The 23,343-nt window shown below is 35.2% G+C and overlaps 1 protein-coding gene across 1 annotated transcript in view; it reads right to left on the bottom strand.

Moving 5' to 3' along the window:
- LUZP2 (leucine zipper protein 2) overlaps positions 1 to 23,343 on the bottom strand; it is a 335,801-nt gene that overhangs the window by 58,905 nt on the left and 253,553 nt on the right. Inside the window, exon 8 of the mRNA XM_040980287.1 lies at positions 3,615 to 3,689. Coding sequence (XP_040836221.1) covers positions 3,615 to 3,689 — 75 coding nt within the window. The remainder of the gene's footprint in view (positions 1 to 3,614; positions 3,690 to 23,343) is intronic.

The following is a 23,343-nucleotide window of genomic DNA, read 5'->3' as shown; positions in this document are numbered from 1 at the left end:
TAATAAGTTGCAATAATAGCTACTGACCTAGGATCCAGGGGTTGGAAAGCGATAGAGTCACATATGGATTCAGGTATATAAATCTCAAAATTAATCTGATGGTTATCAATTCCTGCTGCAGGAGCCTCCATGTCCCTTATAGATAGTTATTTGTTATATCCCTGTTATATTCTAGATACTATGCTGTACAAAAAAGGTTCATATTCAGGTATTACTGCCTCCTGAGAATTTGTATAGCTGCCTTAAGTCTTGTCATCTATAGAATGGATTCGATTATACATGTTCTCTGGTGCAAAATTCTGTAATGGTCAGATGCTCTATGCATCTGATGGAGTTAAATTTTGAGAGATTTCCATATCCAAACGCTGTTTAGCTGGGTTTTTTGTTTTGTTTTGTTTTTGTTTTTTTATTTTTTTGCATTTCAGTTGCTGAGGATTTATAATCAGTGGTTTGAAAACGTAAAGCTGATTCTTAGATTCTGTTTAGAGATAGTATAATAAAACTTCTTTCAGTAAATGAAACATGAGACCCAACACAAAATATGGACTTGTTATTTTTATGGTATTTACAAGTTATTTAAGATCATTTGAAGAAACAAATTCCTCAGAAGCTAGAGATATGAATATAAAAAATTCTCATGTAAAAGATGGAGGTAAAGAACGATTTCACTAAATGAACCGCACTACATTTCTGATCCATTTTGAAGTGAGCTTGCATTTCCACTTGACTGTAGCACTGCTGTTTAAGAGCTTCGACACATATTTTTCATGACATTTGTTTAAATCAAGCTCCAGCTCTGAGTTCACTCTGTCTGAAGCAGTGAGAATATTCTGAGGTTAATATAGAAATTGCTATCATAGTGAGGCAGAAGCTTGTAGAGGATTTTCCATACATGAAACACTATTTCTAATACTTCAGTGCTTCAATGATACCTTTCCCCTCACCTTTATAAAGGTGGTGGGAGTTTGAGAGGGTGAAGATGACTACATCTTAAGAGCACAAATCTGTTTATAAGATGCTTACATCTACATCAGTGTACCTGGGTTCAACTCTCAGCTTTGACTCCTGATTCCTAATTTCTACTAAAGTAGAACTTAAAAAGTAGCAGTGACGGTTCAAGTAATCGATTCCTGTCATGTGCACAGGAGATCTAAATTGAGTTACCAGCTCTTGGCTTTGGCTCCGAGCCAGCTCTGGCCATTAGGGTAATCTGCGGTGCAATCCATGGGTGTGAGCTCTTTCTTACAGTCTCTGTCTCTTTCTTACTTTGTCTCACTCTATTTATGAAATAATAAAATAAATATTTTAAGTAGAATTTCTGGATTTTAACATAGTTTAGTGGAAGTGTTATGACAAAAACACAGGGAGATTTCGAATTCTGGAGATCAATATTTCATATTTGCTCTTTCAATTTCTCTGTTCTATATATACATATTCTCCAAATCCAATCACCAACCCCAAAACAATCCATTCTGAGCTTAACCCACACTACACAGCAGTCTGGATTTCAGGATCAGAGGCGGAATACTGCAACATTGCTTTGGTAAATTGTAATTCTCTCAAAACAGTTTTAGGCCTACATCATTCCATATGATCCATATGATTAAAGATTTCCTTAATGATTAAAGATCTTCATTAAAATGGTTGCTAATTTATAATCACAGAAATAGAAAATACTTGGCATCAGATAGAATCATTTCTTCAATTTTTAAAAAGTGAATTTGAGGGACAGGCATTTGGCCCAGTGTGTGAGTCCCTAGGTCTGATCTGGCTCCAGTTTGCAGTTCTAGCTTCCGGAAAAGATCCTGGGACGCCATCAAAGAAAGAATCTAGTAATTGGAACCCTGACTCCACATGAGAAGCTTGGAACCAATCCCAGGCTTCCAACAGTCACAGCGGGGGTTGGAAGACTGAACCAACAGATAGAGCACTCTGTTTCCTGTCTATAATCTGCCCCGCAAATAAATTAATCGCTTATAAAATTTTATTAAAAAAAAACACAGGGACAAGAAAACAATATAATAAGTTTTAGGTAACTAACAACCTGAATTCATGTTGAAATGTATTATTTTGATTATAGATAATAGATTTGGGGCATATATGCATTACTAAGACATATATGTATTATTAAGGTATTGCAAAATATAGAAAACAAAATTAAGACTTTAATTTGATGCAAAAGCTTCTGAATCAATGCACAGTTTTTGTTTCCTAAAGTGTTTTTATCATGAATTTTTGAAGCACCCTTTTGGAAGTGTAGGTATATAATGCACACAATATTCATGTATGAATTAAAGATAATTTGAGGGTACTTCACGAGATCATTGAAAATATAATTAAACATGTGAATTTCTTTGGAAGCAAAAATATAATCTCTGAAGTTTTTGCAATATTTATTTTACATGTATGATACACAAAATAATGTTTTACTGTATAAAAATAATTGGAAGTAAAATAATCTCATATATTTAATGCCATTTTTCTCGACCTTTGTTAAGTTGAAGGCAGATTTACAGAGAGAAGAAGAATGGAGCACAAAGAGATCTTGCATCTGCTGGTTCACTCCCCAGATGATCACAACAGCCCGAGTTGAGCTGATCTGAAGTCAGTATCTGGGAGCTTCTTCCAGGTCCCCTGTGTGGGTGTAAGGGGTCCAGGGACTTCAGTCAACATCTTTGCTTTCCCAGCCCAAAGGCAGGGAACTGGCTTTGAAGCAGAATGGAAAGAACCAAGCCCCAAATCCGGATCCATGTGGGATGCTGGCACTGCTATTAGGGAAGCCATTCCACCAACCCCATTCCTTGACGTTACTAATGAATCATCAGCTGCACAATTTTCAAATGATAAAACACTAGAGATACAGTAAAAGCAGTCTCCATTAAGGAGTCCTAGTTCAATTTTACTCAGTCTTTCTCCGGAGCAAATAATATCTATGTAAACTATTTATTACATTTCTTTATGGGTCTTGTAATTTAAAAAATGGTTTTTGCATCTATAATATTATTAAATATTAAACAGATATTACTTTTCTTGACAGCAATATTGATACAAATGTGCATTCATATCAAATCTGGATCACAGTTCAAAATCTAAGAAAATATGAAACATATATGTATTAAATCTCCTAATACTAACCAGATATTTCTATTTATCATTAATATGGAAATTTCTATATTTACTTTTCTCGAGTTTGTTTCCAAGTACCTAGAGATAAGTACAAATTCTAGCATGCACACATTTGAAACTCAGTTACAACATTTTGCTGTTAGTGACTACTTCCATTTGCTTTATAATGCATTCAGCTAGAGTTAATGCATGCTATCTCATTTGGTGTTGTAAAGCATGTTTATTCATAGGGCTATAGAACAAATGTACCAGTAAGGTGAAAAATGAAGTCATGAACTCACAGAGACAGAGCCTTCAGTCAATTTACTATGAGCAGCAAAAACAAGAAAAAAATTGGACTCCAAAGGGAATATCAAACATTCATGAATTCCATAACTGTCTTCTATGCTCAGCATATGGAACTGCATTAATAAATCAAGGGAAGCAATGAGCATACTCCCTCTTTTTGCTCAGACCAAGATTATGATATTCCATGAATGCAAACTTACCCTGTCCAGAGCTGCTTTCTCCAGTTCATTTTTGGCTACAGCTAACTTTTGTTCCAAATCAGTAAGTTGTTGGGCCTGCAAAATAAAAGATGATTTTTTTTTCAGTAAGTTTTACCATCTCAAACCTCTCTATTTTAAGTATCTGCCATTCAGGGATTTTTAAGAGAATAAGTAAAAATGTTACCCCCAAATATTCATTTAGAATTAAGGTGTTTTTTAAGATTTATTTTAATTGGAAAATTGAATATATAGAGAAGAGGAGAGAAAAAGAGGAAGCTGTTCTGCCAGATGATTCACTCCCCAAACAGCTGCAACAGCTGGAGATGAGCCAATCCGAAGCCAGGAACCTGGAGCTGCTTCTAAGTCTCCGATGCCGGTGCAGGGTCCCAAGGCTTTGGGTGATCCTCCACTGCTTTTCCAGGCCACAGGCAGGTAGCTGAGTGGGTAGCGAAGGCGCCAGGATTAAAACCAGTGTTCATATGGGATTCTGGACATGCAAGGCAAGGACTTTAGCCGCTAGGCTACTGCACTAGCCCTTAGAATTAAGTTTTTAGAATACTGTATTACCTGATCATTTCGTCAGTATGCAGGAAATGGCTAATTCTGGTTGAACGTACACTTACTGTGCATTGGACCAAAATGCATTGTTCCTAAGATCCTATTTATTTTGATTTCAATCCAGCAGTTATATCCCTAATTGTCACGCGAATTTTGAATTTTGTTTCCTGAAAAGTCACTGCAATGTGATTTTCTTTGAAACTAGTTTTCTTTTTTTTTTTTTTCCTGAGTGATGAGAGTGTGAATTAAAGTTAATTAAGGTCCAAATTTTGGGACTAGAATCACATAGGACTCATGTACTTATGCGAAGTGGGACACACACCAGACAACTTTCTTTCTATTATTTCCAGAGTAGAAATGCGACCGTAAGTGTGGCATTGGAAGGCATTTTCTGAAAACCATAAAGAGCCCTTATCAGAACCCAAATCTGCAGTTAAATCTTGAACTACTGGCACCCAGAACTGTATGAAAATATATTTGTATGGTGTAAGCCATCCATCTACAATGTTTTGCTTACAGCCTGGAAATACTAACATCAGCATTAGCTTTCATACTGGAATTCACTATATATTAATGATGGAATGTTAATCCCATACTCATCTTTACCTCACATACGCATAACTCTAATTTTGCCTAAATTTTGATTGTTGTGTTGTTAAAGGAAAATAACGCATATTTCATCTTTGAGAAATATCTTCTCTATAACTGTCCATTTTCAAATTTCTTCTTTCAATTTTTTTAAATTTAACTGACAAAAAAACGGTGTGTATTTATGGACAGATGTTTTGGTATATGTAGTCATTATATAACCAGGGTAAATGAATCTATCTCTTCATACATTTATTATTTTCTTATGTTGAAAGCATTTAAAATATTTTTTCTAGATTTTCTTTCTTTAGGAAAAGTATACATCATTATTAGCAATGGTTGCACTATTATTTAATAGAATGCCAGAATTCCATTACTCTAAGCAAAGCATAGCATAGTACTCATAAAGTAACATTTTACCCACATCCCCACCTCTTCACTTTTTGTTCTTCTCCAGGGCCTTATAAAGCCTAGTGTGGAAAAAGGATAGTTTCCACAAAAAACTAAACACAGAACTATCATATGATTCATCAATTCCATTACTTGGTTTTTATGCAAGGGGAGTGAAATCAGTCGTTCAAAGAAAAATGTGCACTTTCATGTTAACTGAAGTGGTAATCACGGTAGGCGGGAAGTGGAAACAATGCAATTGCCCTTCTGCTGATGAACAGGTAAGTGATGTGTAATATACACAACAGAATTTCTTCAACCATTGAAATGGTTGTTTCTATACATATGCATATTAACAGTTTTGTTCAATAAATTCTTTGAAAATACTTTTCCAACTACGTTTTTTTGCCCTTCACATTATTGATCATTTCTTTTGTTACATAATTGCTTTTTATACCAGAATTTCTGTAACTACAGAAGAATTAACTTTTAGTGTCCAGACAAAAACGGATGCCTAGCGAAAGAGCTGACACTGGACTCTCTGACAATTTCCATACCTACAATGTTGGGAAATACTTCAGTAGCAGAATTATGGACATATGACTGTTATGTCTCCTTTCTTTCACCAAAAAAAGTTTAGAAGCTTTAAATAATTCATTTTGATTTAAAATGAGATGTTAAAGCATGAACTCATTGTTTTCAATATCTATGAGCTTTTCTTGATATCTTTTATTGCAGCGTATGGTTATTTAAAAAAAAAATTTGAATGGGACTCAACAAATTTGACTAATAACTTAAGTAACCTCTCCATAAACACGAGTGTGGGTCTGGAAAGAAAGCTGAGGAAATGAAGCTTTCAGCAGAAAACTATCCCTTTGAATCCCTGTGTTTATTCCATGTAAATATCATTCATTTTACTAAGAAGCATGATGAACTCCACTCATACATTAACTTTGATCAGAAAGAAAAAAATGGTGTGGCTGTCAAACCATTTGAGTGTTTCCACATGTTCTTAAACTACCTCTAGTTCACACTGTTAGCATTGGGATTCATTGTACTCTATTTAAATTTACTATTCTGTAATGGTTTTTGGACCCTAATTAGTCAGTGCTAGACAAGGATAATATATTTCAACAATCTAAAATATTCTTAAAATGTCCAGAAGTTTTATTCACTATGGCTATCAGAAGTTTTTGTTATGCTGCTTCTCCAAAGCCAGGAATTTCTGAGACATAGGTAAATATACAATATTTTATATATATATATATATATATAAATAATATATATAATAATATATATTATAATATATTATAATATATTATATATTATTATAATAATAATTATAAAAGCTGTATTATATATTATATATATTATATATATAATATAATAATAATTATTATTATAATATATATAATACAGCTTTGATATACAATCTGGAAACATCTCTTTTCCTTTAGTGTGGGATTTAATAATGACATGAGGATAAAATGTTTCCAAAAGTTACTGTAAATCTATGTATCTTTATCTATTTCAAACATTCTAAAAGACTTTAACTACAGGGGAAGTATGAGCCCAAATTATAATATATCACATAATTGTTAACTTGAAAGATATTGGAAGAAATGAAAATTACCTAGTTTGTATTTTTCTTAGAAGTTATCAACAACTCATAAACTTGAATCTTTTAAAATCCTCAGTGAGAAGAAACTCAAGACACTGCATAGATATGTTTTGCTAATTACAAAAATTAAAGGCTGCCTCAAATAATTTGCAGCAGAATAATAAAAGTCAAAAAAGCTTTCCTGTTAATATATTGACACATAATGAGGATTTTTATTTCTATTTAAATCTGTCCATTTATGTTAGCATTGGTTTCTGTTTTTTTTTCTATTGTTTTTCAATCTTCTCTGAGTTCATAAAACATATCATTTCTTAATTACCAGTATGTAGCAGGTACATATGCCAACTCATGAATTAACCTCTCAGTATTTTCATTATTCCTAAATTGCAGGTATCAATATTCATATTTAGCAAAAAACAAATGTGGGTGAATGCATGGTGAAAAGAAAATCCTGTTCACAATTGGCGGAGTAGAAATTGGTACAGTCATTACAGAAAGCTAAATGGAGTTTCCTTATAGAACTATAAAAATAGGTTCCTGGAGATATCCAGGATTCCCACTTTTGTAACACTTTTAGCAACAGCCAAATTATGGAAATTATCTCCTAAGTTTCAGTTAATACAGAACCACACACAGTCATATCATACTAAATAGAATTAATGCCTTTATAGTTTGTAACAGCATGAATAGAATCAGAGGACATTATGCTAAGCAAATTAAGTGAGGTACAGAAAGACAAATACCATGTATTTTCAGTTATACTGTAGTCTAAAACTATTAAATCCAATCAAGTACAGATATAATGACAGTTACCAGAAGCTAGGAATCAGGAGATACAGAAAGATGATGTGAAACGACAAAAATCTCAAGCAGATAGGAGTAATATGCATTTTTCCTCATACCCCTCCTCTTTTTTCTCTGAGATAGGCTCTACAGGGTGTTGAATGTAGCAACAATGTGTTGGATAAGTAAGTTGCAATATTGCTGAGGAAAAATATTTTATTGTTATTAACACAGACTATATTTAGGATGATTGATATGTTAACCCACTTTGGTAATTACTTCACACATATTCATAGAGCACAGTATCAATTTGTATTCTGTAAGTATATACAAGTATAGTTTCTGTAATTTGTTAATTTATAAGAAAAAATTTAAATAACAAAAATATTCATAAAATATAGTCAAAAGATTGGACATTGGGTCCCTGCATGATAGCTTAGTGGCTAAATGGCTAAATGCTCGCCTTGCAACCACCAGGATCCCACATGTGCACCAATTTGTACCTCGGCTGCGCTGCTTCTTTAGCAGCTCCCTGCTTGTGGCCTGGGAAAGTAATCGAAGATGACACAAAGCCTTGGGACCCTGCACCCACATGGGTTGTCACATATTTTTAAATTTTCAAAACCAGTGTGTGTAAAACTGAATTTATTTTTTCAGTCTGCATTATAATCAATGGCATGCTATATGTGTTCAGGATTGTTGTTATAATAAAATATCCCTTGTTCAACAGATATTTTAAAACAAAGAACACTTTGAAAGTCCAGAGGACAAGAACCGAAAACATTTCTTACAGGGCTTAAGTCAAGTTTTCTGTAAGGCGTTTCCTCCTGGAAGTTCCAGGGCCAGATCTGTTTCTGACTTGGCCAGCATCTCTGTGGCTGCTTGAACTGATCATTCTACAGCCCCAGCACTGCAAGTACTGCTTTCACCGAAGGCATTCTATGAAATGCTTTCTACGGCAGTGAGGTGACACTCCTGATTTTTTCTTACAAACAACTTTGTGATCCCGTCGGCACCACTCAGAGAACCCATGGTAATCTTTCCATTCTAATTTTGTTACATACTTCCGCAAATTCCCTCCTGGCTAATGCAACTAGCTATTTACATTACCCATTTACACTAGCTCTATATACACTCATTAAGACGTAGACAGCTTTAAACATGGTCACTGTTGTGCTTACCACACATATTGTATCTTTCCCAATTTCAAAGATAGTTTTCTATCCAGGTTTATCCTGTCATAAATTCCATTTCTTCCTTCTCTGTTTTTATTGTCACTATTAAGTACATCGTCACTGCAACTCTTAATTTATTTAGATAGCCACACTGTCTAACTGCTTTCCCGAACTTGGCAATGTACCTGTCCCACATCTCTTTCAAGACATTACGCTGCAGGTTCTATCATGCTTGCTTCTCATAAACTTTTCTTTCTATTCATTTAATTTGATGAGCAACACCTTTAAATTCCATGTTTTTTTTTTTTTAAGGTGAAATGCAAAGTCCTCTACTGTTTGACACTTTACCTACTCTTGCCTACTCTATCTTTAGGGGCAAAAGCAGTCCTTTGAAGGGATTGTCTCCAAACTATGGCATGCGATTAGTTCAATGTATGATCACCTACCTCATGAGAATCCTCCTAGACAAACTGAAAAGAAGTATGTTCTTCTAAGCGGATCGTGTGAAACCACATCCTGAGTCTTTGCTGTGTCTTTAGAGCTTATTGAATGTCAGCTCAGTGAGTTTAGCCTGTAAGGTTCTCATTTTATTCCCTTGTGTTTCATTATGCATAATCTCTCACAGCCTTGTCTTCACTCATCCGATTCTTAAATGTGTATTTACTACAGATAATAAATCCCAGGGATTTCTGCAAATGCTGTGTTATAGTGAACCGGTAAACCTCCTTTTCTTTCTCCACCTGTTCATTCTTCATTCCTTCTCTTTTTCTTGGTTTCGTCACTTACTTCCTCTTTCCCACATTCCTCCCACAGATCCTGGCTGCTCTTGTTATCTTTTTCATATGCATATATACTATATTTTTTCAACATTCACTTATGCTGTCATTTGAAAACACTATCCAACATACAACCACACCCTCATCTTTATCAAATTCGCAGTTGAAAAAAGCTTCTTAAATATTTCCCATTCATTACTGAACCATCAATGTATCTTCCACATAAGGAGACATCAAAATTATAATGCAGTTTTACTTTAAATTTCAAGACTCCACATTTAATGGTGAAATTACCAATATTTTCTAAGCTGACAAAATATTTGGTTCAAGTAGATTATACAAAGGCACTTTTATATTACTTATAGTTCATTTATTAAGATATGTTCTTATAGTTTTCATATTTTTCACATGTACTTGTTTTTAGTTTTTAAATTATACTTATGGAAAACTGTTACCCTATTCCCTCTGGTCAATTTTTAACCATTCTTTATATCATAACTGAACATCTACTAGTGACAAAAATTCATTTTTAAACTATAAAATATAATTTGGTCACCTTTGGCATATTCTTTTATGGGATATTATCTTTTCTTTCTACTACTTTCTGTAGTTGTCATATTCAAAATAAAATGTAATAGATGTTACATGGGCATGAAACAGCAAAATCTAACTCTACTGAATAATATAGCAAGTTCTCCAAGTTTCCTGATTGACAGATTTTAAGCAGTCAATATTCACGTAGCAGCAGCATTGTGAAAGCTCTTAACGTGGCTTGTCACACTCCCAGAGATCTACCAGGAAAGAGACAATGAACCCAAATCAATTTGGGCAGTTTACTGCTCACACTGAAAACATAAGGAAGATCAGCATGGTGTTGGCAACCCAGATTCCTAATATCTCTGGATAACAGCAAACTGGGGATACCAGATGCCAGATAACATATGTGAGAGATTCTGGCATTGTGAATCTGACTCTCTACCATAAACAAGAAATTGCAGAGCCTGCATCTGCACCCAAAGCAAGGGGAGAGATGCAATGTGGAAATTCTCACCTTTCACTGCCACAGGGAATACAGAAAAGAAATTGCTTTATGGAAGCCTTCTATAAGATAGAGGGACAGATGAAAAATAGTCTTGTCACATCTCCTAACAATTACCTATCCTTGTGTGTTATGTGAAGGATCAAAGGGCACATGATCAAGATTTCAGTTAAACTGCACGTCCCTTTACCTTTCCGACTTAGGTGGAAATGTGTAAGTTATCAGGATTCTATGGCAAAATTTATAGTGCAGAATGATGAATTACAGCTAATTGTCAGGTAGAAATGAAAGGTGCCAGGATCAAAACTAGGATGAACTGGTCACTTGCCAATTGATTCATACATGCTTTAATAGTTGAACACTTTGCACTGCTATATACATTCTAAGTTGTTGAATAAATTCAAATTGGATAAATTCAAGTTGAATTAAATCAAATCCATTTATTTGCTTAAATATCCTATTCCTTCGTTAAACAGTAGTCTCATTGACAATAATTTGCATCTGATTTTTCTAATTAGTGACTGGACAATTGTTAGAATTCTGTTTAGCAAATACTACAAACTTAATGACTACTGGGTGGAACACAGAAGAAATAGGTAGATGTGATGTTGCTGCCAAATACTATTAACATAGAAGAACAAAATCACTTGTCCTGTCTTCCTTCCAATCACCTAACTCATTTCCTAATTTGTGTCTGAAAGGCCTCAGTATTCCATAAGTACTGTAGAAACTATCCTGAGGACTCCAATCCCTCGTTGTTCAAGGAATACCTCTTGAGGAGTCCTTTGCTTATATCATTTTTTTTTCTTTTTTTTTTTTCTTGCTTCTCTGGCAGTTAATTGGTGTCATAGGGAAAGTTTGCATTTCCTTCTAACAGGAATGATGGCTTAGTGATACTGGTATACATATCAAGGCGACAAAGGATGCAATCCATCACAAAATTTTGTAGGTTTCAGAACCAAGTCAACAGATGTATTTCCAATGGGTTAAACAGATGTATTTCCAATAAACACATTTTTTTCCTTGTGTGAATCTAGTAGAGTGTCATGCTCCCTTCTTTTTCTTTTCTTTTTTTTTGAAGATTTGTTTATATTTTTTATTGGAAAGTCAGATTTACCAAAAAAAGCAGAGATAGAGAAGGATCTTCTATCTATTGGCTTACTCCCAAAATGGCTGCAACAGTTGGAGCTGAGCTGATCTGAAATCAGGATCCTGGAGATTCTTCCAGGTCATGCATACTGGTGCAGGGTCCCAAGGCTTTGGGCCATCCTCTATTGCTTTCCCAGGCTACAGGCAGTAAGTAGGAAAGGAAGTGAAATAGCCGGGATATGAACCAGTGCTCTTATGAGATCCCAGTGGCTACTCAGCCAAGCCCACCTATGGTCCCTTCTATTTGCACAAACCATTGTACAATTTCAAGACTCTATGAAGCCAATTGTCTAATTTTATCTCTGTCAAAGTACAGCAGCTCTGCTTGAGGGTCATCACTCATACTCTTTCAAACATTGTATCCAACTAAGGTAATGTGTCCATGGCAGCAGTATTAACACATTGCATATCAGCTTGCAAGACCTCTCACTTCTCCAAATATGTGAATTTTTCCACCTTTGAATTCATTTTATTGCTTTCTTTTCGAAATGTTCTTACTTATCACAGCCTATTTTCCAGCAGATTTTTGTTGCTATTGTTCTTTTTACCTGAATTTAAAAGTGGAACAGAAGAGAATTTGACAAATTGCTTAACAAGATAAGAAAGCATTAGGGGACATTGAAGCTTTAGAAATGTGGAGTATGCAGAAATAGGACAGAGCTCTCAATCAATATTTTTACCTCACCTCTCTGGTAATTGAATAAAGCTAAAAAAGCAATTTACAAATATATTTAACCATCAAACAATGGGAAAAGTACTTTTCTTATTGAATAGATGTGCAAAAAGCCATTTTGAGTGTCCAGAAAAGCTATTGCTAAGCAAGACAAGGAAAACAGAATCAGTATTGATGATTCGGAAACCCTCCCATTAGGGCCAGATCTCACAAAATCTCTACTTTTGTTAATTACTATCTCTAGTATGATCTATTTAAAGAGTTCTATCTTAGATTTTTTAAACAGCAAACTGCCTCCTGTCTCAAATATAATTTCTGATTCACAGTTGCTTTATACTTTTGCTTTATACCAACAGCACATAACTTTCTAATATACTAATAAATTACTTTTATTGGGTATTTCTACTCTTTGTACTTGATCAAATCTTCCTCCAAACAGAGAATTTTTTCTTAGTGAAAAATATGGCGGCAGGAAAAATACATGGAAATATCAGTTTCATAAAACAGAGAATTGACTGAATCTACTGCCTTTATAATATGATGTGACTTTGAAGGGTTTAGTAAGGATTAGAAACTTATTAATTGGGGCATGTATGAATGCTTCTAAGAAAATGACAAAAACAACAACAATTATGGTGTTCTTAGTTTCATAGCCAGGCTATGTCCATGCTGTTTAATATTGAGCCATCTTATAATCAGAACTAATATTCTTCTCAATCTCAGTTGCTAGCAAATATATCTGCTGAATTGTTTACAAAATTTTGACTGTTATTTCAGCCAGTTGAGGTTAACTCTACAGCTTCCATCAACTATATCCCATGTACCTCTCAAAATACAGATTATGTACAAAGAAACATAAGGTATAGACCTTTCAAAAGCATCAAAAGCATGTACTGTATTATTGTCTATAATATATTATTAGTTACTTACCATTTTTAAAAAGTTATAATCTATAATAGTGTGTGATATAATGTACTGTTTCAATTTTAGCTTTTATTTACTGCTTTGATTTTTCAGCATGGTAAGAATAATGTGGGTTAGCTTTCCATGTTGTAAAAGTTAATTCTCGTTGCATATAAAAGGAAAACAAAGTTTAATATAAAAAATTTCTGATGGATAGTAGTACAAATCTGATTTATATGTTTAAGTATATTTTGCTTCAGCAAATTAGGATAATGATTAAAACCACAAGAGCAAAATATAATCAGCCCCAAGTACAAATACACATGGGACAATCACATAAAATTTATGCACTAATTTACTAAATTTTAAGTGTGTATAAATAGTTAAACACTTATAATCATGGTTGTCAAAATAACACTGAAGCCTAAAAGTTAAAAGCCTTGTTTCTTTTCCCCTTTCCAGTTTTAAGATTATGCATACCACTTAATGTTCTTGAGTTTTTAGTTTTTCATCTGTAAAACGGAAATGATACTGCCATTGTAAATGTATGAAATATCATGTCCTCAAAACTGTCCTGATATTCAAACTTGTGTTTGTTTTAAGCTTTATGAAACTTTGTAGATATCATTGTTATAAGTTTTTAGCAACAGCAGAAGGAAGACCTTACCAAGAATGCATTACCTGCATGAGCAATGGCTGACTTACTAGTAACTGGGAGTTAGTACTGAACTTCCTTATTGCAAAGTCTTTTCCCAATTAAGACTATTTCTGCAAAGTTAATCATAGTACATCATGCTTTGTTTCCAATTATAATGATGTTTTTTTTTTTTAATTGTTGCTTACATTGTATTATGTAGTACAGTTTTATAGGCGCTGGGGATACCCCCCCACCCCTCCCATACCCCTCCCCCTTGGTGATTCCTCCCACCTTGTCTTGCATAACCCTAGTTCAAGTTCAGTTGAGATCATTGCATGCAAACACATGCTAGCATAAAGTACAGCGTCTTATTTCCAATAAGTTCAGTGGCCTCTTGGGAGACCTTCTATGTCTGAAGATAGGTCTAACAGAGTAAAGATCCGGTCAGTTAAAAGCCCCAACAAGGCCTCAGTATCAATATACAACATATGGAATAAATTGACATAGTATTGGGTAAACAATATGTTAAAATAATGCAATATTCCATTCTTCGAACATCTGGGTTGAGACAGTATCAATGACAGTTTCAAAAAATAACAAACACCATACAAAAATTACAGGTTAAATCAAGGGCAAACATGAGGTATCTAAATCGTCTGGGATTCACTCATTTCCCTTAGCTTATAAGTTTCCAGTTGTGCCCATTTAGCCACAAAGAACTGCATTTTGTTTTTTTTAATAGCTTGAGAGTATTCATGGAGTAGATGAACAAAAGGCTTCTTACAATCTCTGCTGATGCTTTCGGTTGCTTCACGTTTTTGCAATTACTGATTGTGCTGCTATGAACATAGGATGCATGTTGGTGTGTCGTAAAAACAGTTGTGTTGGATATATTCCAGGAGTGCTTATTGCTGGGTCATCTTGTATGCAGAATTTTGAGTTGTTTGAGTGTTCTCCAGACTGATTCCATAAGGCAGTACCAATTTGCAGCTCCAACAGCAGTGAATAGGGTTCTCTTATCCCCGCATCCTCGCCATCAGCGACGTTGGTTTCTGTTTATGTGGGCCAATCTTGCTGTGTTAGGTACCTCAACGATGTTTTAATTTGATTCCCTATTACAGGAGCTGGAACATATTTTCAATCATTTGTTTGCCATTCTGGACTTGTTCCTTTGTGAAATGTTGCCCATTTCCCTAGGCCCATTTCTTGAGAGGCTAGTTCGTTTTGGTTTTTTTGTTGTTTTGAAGTTCTATGTAAAACCTTGAAATAGCCCCCCTACACTATATCGGTCAAAGGGTGGAATCTTCTCCCACACTGTGGTTGCTTTTTTACTTTGTTGATTGTTTTTCCTACAGTAACATAAGCTTCTTAGTGATAGGTCCATTGTTTATTCTGTTTCTCACTGCTATGTTTTTTTTTTTAAAAATAATTTTTATTATTTTTTTATTGGAAAGCGGATATACGAGAGTAGGACAGAAAGAGGAAGATCTTCCGACCGATGATTCACTCCCTAATGAGCGCAAACAGCCGATACTAATGCACCCCGATTCACAGGAGCCGATCTTCCGGTCACCCACGCGGGTGCAGTTCCCAAAAGCTTTGGGCTGTCCTGGACTGTCTTTCCCCCCAGGCACAGGCAGGGAGCTGGAAGGGAAGCGGGGCTGCCGGGATTAGAGCCGGCGCCCATATGGGATTCCGGGCGTGCAAGGCGAGGACCTTTACCAGTTGCGCCACCACGCTGGGCCCTATAATGATGTTTTGAGTTCCACTTCATTCCAACTAATAATAAACTGAAATGGAACATATCATCATCATCATCATCATCATCATCAATATTATCTGAAGTAGGACACAAAACATTGCTCTTCGACTTGGTCAAGAATACAAAGTTAAACAGGGAGAAAGATTTAGCCTAGCAATGAAAATATTAGTAAGATACTTATATCTCATATCAGAGGGTATGGATTTGACTCCCAGCTCTGACTCCAGACTCCAATTTCCTATCATTCAGATTCTACATGAGAGCAGATAATGACATATAACTGGATTCTATCACCCACCAAAGGCTTCTTCTGCATTGTATTACCAGAATCTGGCCATCTGTGGCCCAGTCCCATTCAGTTCTATCACTTGCGTTACAGAGTAAACCAAAATGTGGGTCTCTCTCTGTCTCTGTCTCTGTCTCTCTCTCTTTCTCTGTTTCTCTGTTTATATACACATACATGTTTACACACACACTTATATATAACCACTCCCCATTTCTCTACCTCTCAAAAAAAAAAAAAGATGGTACATAAACTGAGCTTTGCAGTTGAGGTTGTTCAGGAAGCTACAATAGTTAACACAGGGATAAAAAATACATTCTTACTGATGTCTTCATTAACAGGTTCTTCGCGTGAAGAATGCATCTTAGTTGTACAAACAATAGGGAGCTAATTAACCTAATCCTTCATGGGAATTTCCTTCCCAATGAAATAGCACAAAAACATTTATCTAAGTCTAAGCCTTGTTCTTGGGTTTAAATGAGATAAGAAAGAGAAAAGAAACCCCCCAAAAAAGAATAAAAAATAGAAACATTTTACATACAACATATTATTTCTCTTGGTCTTTGGGATTCTTATCTGGAAGTAAGAGCTATATCTTTGCTTTCAACAAAATTAGTGTGCACATTTCATAAGCTATATTGCCCTTAAAACGAGAAAAATGCTTAATTTCTGTTGACCTGTATTGTATATAAATTATTTATTCTTACAAGTGTAAAGGTTTTGTGAAGTAGTATTACACCTGTCAAAATGGGGTGAACTGTTTATTTCATCTGTCTCAAAACTGTCATGGTGCTTTATCTATTTGGCTTTCACAGGTGCGAGTGTTTTTCAGTGTCATGATCATAATATAAATCTAACAATTCACATTGGATATTTATAAATAAGCAAGTAAATATTCTTTAACTAATACATTTTTAATGAGTACACACAAAAATAATTTCAGGATAGTTTTGTTAGCAAAGCAGAAAGATGCTCTGATCCATTTCTTCATTCAGCCATTCATTAACTTCTACCATTCTTAGTTTAGCTTCCAGTTTGCCCATTCATTCAGCATTTATTTTTGTATTCACATGCCCTCTATTCTATTATCTGTTCATTTCTCCATTTTCCTATTCCATGCCTCCATCTACATTCTTATTTTTCTCTCTTTAGTTTCCATTTCTATCCATCATGCATCCACACATTCCCCTAATCATCTGAGTTACCAGCTTTTACCAGTAAAAAAAAAAGTAAATGTAATAAAAATGTTACAGTAGAAAGTACAACACTATTCAATAGAAGACAGTAGAACAACAGCAGAATAACAAAATTATATTGAATGATCATTGTTTGAGCAATCAAAATAGTAAACTAAGATTGTCAGCCTTTATTTAAAGTAAGCAAAGAAACAAAATCCCAGAGGGATCAGTTCAATGGCACAACAAGTTAGAGCAGCACCAGAGAAAACAGACTACCAGAGGAAACCAGAGAACAAAGTACCAGAGGAAACCAGAGGAAAACAGACAACCAGAGGAAATTCTCAGCTACTCCACTTCTAATTAAGGTCCTTGTTAATGCAGAGCAGCACAGGATGTCCTAACATTTTAGTCATAATCAAACATGGGGGAGACCTGGTCACTGGTTTCAGCCTTGCCCAGCCCTGTCTGTTGCTGTCACGTGGGGAATGAAGCAGCAGACACAAGACATTTCTCTTACTGTCTCCCCCTCTTCTTCATTCTGTAACTTGCCCTTTCAAATAAGAAATGAATAAATCTTTAAAAAATATCTTAGAAACAAACATAGTTGTCATAGCATTATTTATGGTATATAAAAGATGAACATAATCTGTTGTACCTTATTCACAAAATGGCTAAGCAAATGTGTGCATTCAGGCAGCACAACATTACATTGTAATTAAGAAAATGAAATATAGTTTCATTCTACAACATAAAATAACTTTCAGAACATTATGTTAAGAAGCTCAATACTGAATAATTTTATTTGTATAAAATGCACAAAGAACAAAAAATCTGTAGTGAGGACTCATTACACTACTAGTTGTGTAGGGATTGGAGGAAGAGGGAATAGGCAACAACTGATAATAGTCATTAATATATTTTGTGTGAAAATGTTGTATAATGGGATTCTGGTAATGTGCACAATCTATACACAACAACACTGGTAATATTCACAACAACAACAGCAACAAAACAAAAGAAACATGGAAATTGAAAGACATGAAGTGATTCTGGAGAGATGAAAACTGAACTAATGCAAAGAATGTGAGGATGTACATAAACATTTCTGAAGATGTTTTTATAATAGCTTTTCTATGCATGCAGAAATATATATGCACCACCTACATTTTTCTGAGTTCCAGAATCACTACGATTGCCTCCTTCCCTCCTTTCAGGTTTTCCCATTATGAAAACAGCAGGGAGGAGTGGAGAAAGACGTGGAAAGCATACGTTTTGACATCCAGTTATGTTGCTAATCTCTGGAACTGGCAAACAGGAGTCTATTGAGGGATTTGTACTTCCTGCCAGCGGTATCTGGCAATTAATCCTGAAATGTGCTTTCCAGCTTGCAAAGAACTTAGAATTTCACTGCTCAGATAAAAAGAAAATTGGCACTCCCTGCATTCTATCATGATCTTTGCAAAGGCAAATGATTCGTCAATGTAGAATGAATCTTTGAATCACATTAAAGCTGATTGTATCAATATTCAATTAAATTCATCATTAGTAAAGGATAAAGGCTTTGTTTAATATATTAGATTGTTCTGGAATAACAGGCATGTACTTCAGTTCTGACTCCAGATCCCATTGCCAGCTCCTTTGTATTAGCTCCTTTCACTATCTGTCAAATTGTAGCTCTGCATGATGTCTTGTGCCTTGAGTAGTGTGACCATGCTGCTCCATCCGCCTTGAAGACTCTTCCTCAAATTCTACACCTGAGTAATGACTTCTCCTGCCAAACTGATTGAAATCTCAATTTCTCCTCAAAATATGTCTTAAGTGTTCCCATAACATCACATTGCTAAGCACACATTAAGTGGCATTGCATTTTCCAACTTTGCTACTTTCTATTCTATATAAATTCTCACATATGTGCAGTAGCTTATACATTTAGTGGGTATATGTACACATATATTTAAGCTGTGTCTATTTATGCAGATACAAACTTATGTATGCACTGTACATTTACACACACATATATGTAGATTAGTTTGAGGGCATTTCCAGGCTTGAACAATGTTTAAAGATCTCCAAACGATTCTAATGTGCACATTTTGGAACTACTAATCCAAACATACTATGAAGATTAAGGATGTTCATGTGCATGTGAATTAGTAGCATATCCCCCGACCCATGCTAGATATTTGTTGGTTTCTTATAAAGTTCAGACATGCTATAGAATATAACTAGTTGACTCCAAGGTTAACTACACCTCCCCATAAAGAAAACTTATATTTATTCAGAAACTTGTATTGTTCATATCAGCATTAATAATACTTCCAAATTGAAAGTCATCAAAATATCAAATAGCTGATAAAGAAACAAAATTGTAGTTCGAACATGCACTTACATGAATTAGCACCACAAAGGGGAACATTATGTACAATGCAGCACCATGGGTGAGCTCAACAGCATTGCACTGTGCTTCTATGCCATTCCAGAAAAGGTAAGTAAATAAATAAATACATAGTTACGGAAAACATAGTCTGGAGATGGGGAATGCAAAAGACTTCAAAATGATTCAAGTTACCCTCTTAAAAAAAAAGTAACTGCAGAAGGAGCAGCAGAGATGCTGCTTAAGAAACCCACAGTTCATACTGGAGTGGCAAGGCTCTAATCCCTAATGATTTCTGTTTCCTGATGATGCTCATACAAGGAGATCCTGTCACTGATGGCTCAAGTGCCTCCAGTCTCTTCTACCAGCCTGGGAATGAGCTTTCAGTTCCTGACTTTAGCCTGATGCAACTCTGCCTGTTTTAATCTTAAAAGACATGAGCAAGCAGGTAGTCCAGCTATCATCTATCTACTTTATCTATCAATATTTCTATGTTTAAATCTGTCTACAACTATATACGCATTTATATACAACTACATGTGCATATATTTCTAGATATGTGCATTTCAAATAATTTTTTTAAAATTTTATTTAAATGGTAACAGTGTGGTATGTTCTGATTTACCAATAGTGATAAAGTGTATCTATCCATACATAGACACATACATATTTACATATATCATAATATATTATTTAGATGTGTCACACATCAATGGTTTGCTTTTTAAAAAACAATTTATTTGTTCATTTATTTCATTGGAAAGTCAGACTTACAGAGAGGAGAGACAAAGAGGAAGATACTTTGTCCTCTAATTCATTCCCAAGTGGTCTCAATTGCTAGAGCTGAGCCAATCCGAAACCAGAAGACAATGCACCCTGGGAGGCAGTCAATGACAGTACAAGAGCTAAAATTTCTGCCATTCACCTTGTGAGATCCAGATGGATTTCTAGGTTCCTAATTTTACGTGAACTAGCCTAGCTGTTGCATACACTCAGAGTGATTCCTTTGGTTCATCGTCCAAATGGCTACAGCGACCAAGACTGGGCTAGGTGCAAGCCAAGAGCCAGGAGATTTACCCAGATGATCCACTTGAAGGACAGTGGCTCAAGTACATACACGTCATGATCTTACATGGCTTTACTAGGTCATTAGCAGAGCTGGATCAGAAGTGGAGCAGCAGGGACACAAATGGTTCTTATATGGGATGCTAGTTTTATAGGAAGTAGCTTTAGCAGCCACACCACAAAACCAAATTCTAAAAAACCCAGGCTTTAAAAATAAATATATTGGGCCTGGCATGGTAGCCTAGAGGCTAAACTCTTCACCTGGAACCCGCTGGGATCCCATTTGGGCACCAGTTCTAATCCCGGAGGCCCTGCTTCTCATCCAGCTCCTTGCTTGTGGCCTGGGAAAGCATTCGAGGATTACCCAAAGCCTTGGTACTCTGCACCCATGTGGAAGACCCGGAAGAAGCTCCTGGCTCCTGGATTCCAATTGGCACAGCTCTGGACATTGTGGCCACTTGGGGAGTGAATCAATAGAAGGAAGATCTTTCTATCTGTCTCACCTCCTCTCTGTATATCTGACTTTATAATAAAAATAAAACAGAATCTTTAAACATCTATATACTAGGAGTTTGCTTTCTAATGAGGATTCAACCTGTGTAAGAAGTTAGGGTCGGAAAATGATTGTGCCTTGGGATAATAGTGAATTACCCAAGTTTTCTACTTTGTTGCAATAGGCCATACTCCTGTAACAAAGTGCTTTATTGTGTTTTCACTTTCGTGTTGCTACTGCTGAAGATTTATTTATTTGTATGGAAAAGGCATCTTTAGAGAGAGATGGAGAAACAAAGATCTTCCGTCTACTGATTCACTCCTTAAGTGGCTGCAATGTCCTGAGCTGAGCTGATTTGAAGCCAGGAACCAAAAACTTCTGCCAGGTTTCCCACATGGGTACAGGATTCAGGATTCCAAGGATTTGGGTTGTTCTCTCCTTTTTTTTTTCTTCTTTTTTTTTTCAGGCTATAAGCAGGGAGCTGTGTAAGAAGTTGTGCTGCTAGGACATGCAGTGGCACCCACATGGAATCCTGGTGCTTCCAAGAAGAGGAGTCAGCTAATTGAGCCATAGTGCCTGAACCCTGTTGTTGTTATCAGTCAGACCGAGAGACAGAGAAACACAGACACAGAGAAATATTCCATTGGTAATTCACTCCCTATATGACCCACAAAGGGTGCAGCTGGAACAGTCCAAACTCAGAAGCCAAAATATTCCTCCAGATCCCCCTACTGGGTGATAGGAGTTGAAGAACTTTAGCCATCTTCTGTTGCTTTCCCAGGCACATTTGCAAGGAATTGGATTGCAAGTGGAGCAACTAGGAATTCCTCTGGCACCTGTTTGAGATGTCAGTGTTTCTAGTGAGAACTTTTCCAGCTATGTGACAACTCTGACCCAATCAGTTGTTTTCTTATATATGAACTGAATCTAACACAATGTTTGACATATTAAAGTTGCTTAAGTAATAAAATATGCTCTGCCCTGCTCTGCTGGTAAGCTCTAACTTAAAGACAGCATTTTCATTTTTTATATTTGTATTCTATTTTTTAGTTGATATATTATTCCCAAGCATAGGCACTAATAAGTGAAATATCTAAATAAGGGACAGTGATATAGTATATTTTTAAAATTAGGAATGACAATATTTTCCCTGTTTTGGAAAATCGTTGTTGGCATGCAACGTGAAGTAAAATCCCATCACAATATAAGTTAAAGCTCGTTAGAATTATCAAGTATAAGGTATTGGTAGTCAATACATTATATACAAATGCTAGAAAGAAACTTTCTACTCTTTGTTTGAGATAATGTAATTCTTGATGCTGTCTATTGGTATTCCTTGAAATCTACTTTTATCTTCATACTATGAGGAACAGGATTAACTCTCAACCCTATCTCAGATTTGCTTAAGAGCACAAATATAGTTTTCTATGTTTGTCTGCTACATTAAAATGAATAATAACAATAAAATTTGAATGATTAAGGCAATTAATAATGTCTTATTGAATGCTTGATTTCATCAAACACACTCTCATGAATCTAGGCATCTATAATAATTCAAAACATTTCCTGCAGTATGATAGAAGTATAATTTCCAGTTTTTAAATAATCAAAGCTGATGCTGATTGCCATGTATTATGGTAAGCCAATATTTTACTTGAGTTAACTTGTTACATGCTCAAATAACTTTATATCAGAGAAGTTATGAATTTCATGCTACAGATGAGGAAAAGACAAAGTTTACATGACTTGCTCATACTCAAAATAGTGTAATTGAAAAACATTGTACTAGAAAAAGCAAATGGTTGTCCAAAATTTTTGCACAACCTTGCCTTTTTATGTGCTTTAGATAGAGTTCTCTTGTAACTAAAGCACAACCTTAATAAGTGATCAAAATGATTATGATCAATCCACATCCTCCCTTTTTGTCTTACTATAAAGAATATTTTATTTTATTTACTTTAAAGTGAAGTGTATAGCTTTAAATGAGAAAAATTTTACACTCCATTAACTAGCAATACCATATCTTTGTTTATTAATTACATATTAAAGGGAAATTTAAAAAAAACTGAAATGTTTTTTATTTGTTTTTGTTTTGTTTTCACTACTCCTATATCCTCTGCCTTTTTCCTCTTTGTGCTTGCCATGTCAAAAGATGAAAGAGTTGAAATAATAAGCAAGAAAAATCAAACTAGAATCAGAATTAGTACACCTGCTAATGAGTTAGAAACAGATGTATTGTCTCAACTTGCTGCTGGCATATACCGTTTTTACAGAAAATATCA

Source organism: Ochotona curzoniae, unplaced genomic scaffold, assembly GCF_017591425.1.
Source record: "Ochotona curzoniae isolate NIBS_2020 unplaced genomic scaffold, NIBS_Ocur_1.0 contig_3432, whole genome shotgun sequence".
NCBI lineage: Eukaryota > Metazoa > Chordata > Mammalia > Lagomorpha > Ochotonidae > Ochotona > Ochotona curzoniae.
This window is presented reverse-complemented; position numbering and strand designations above follow the sequence as displayed.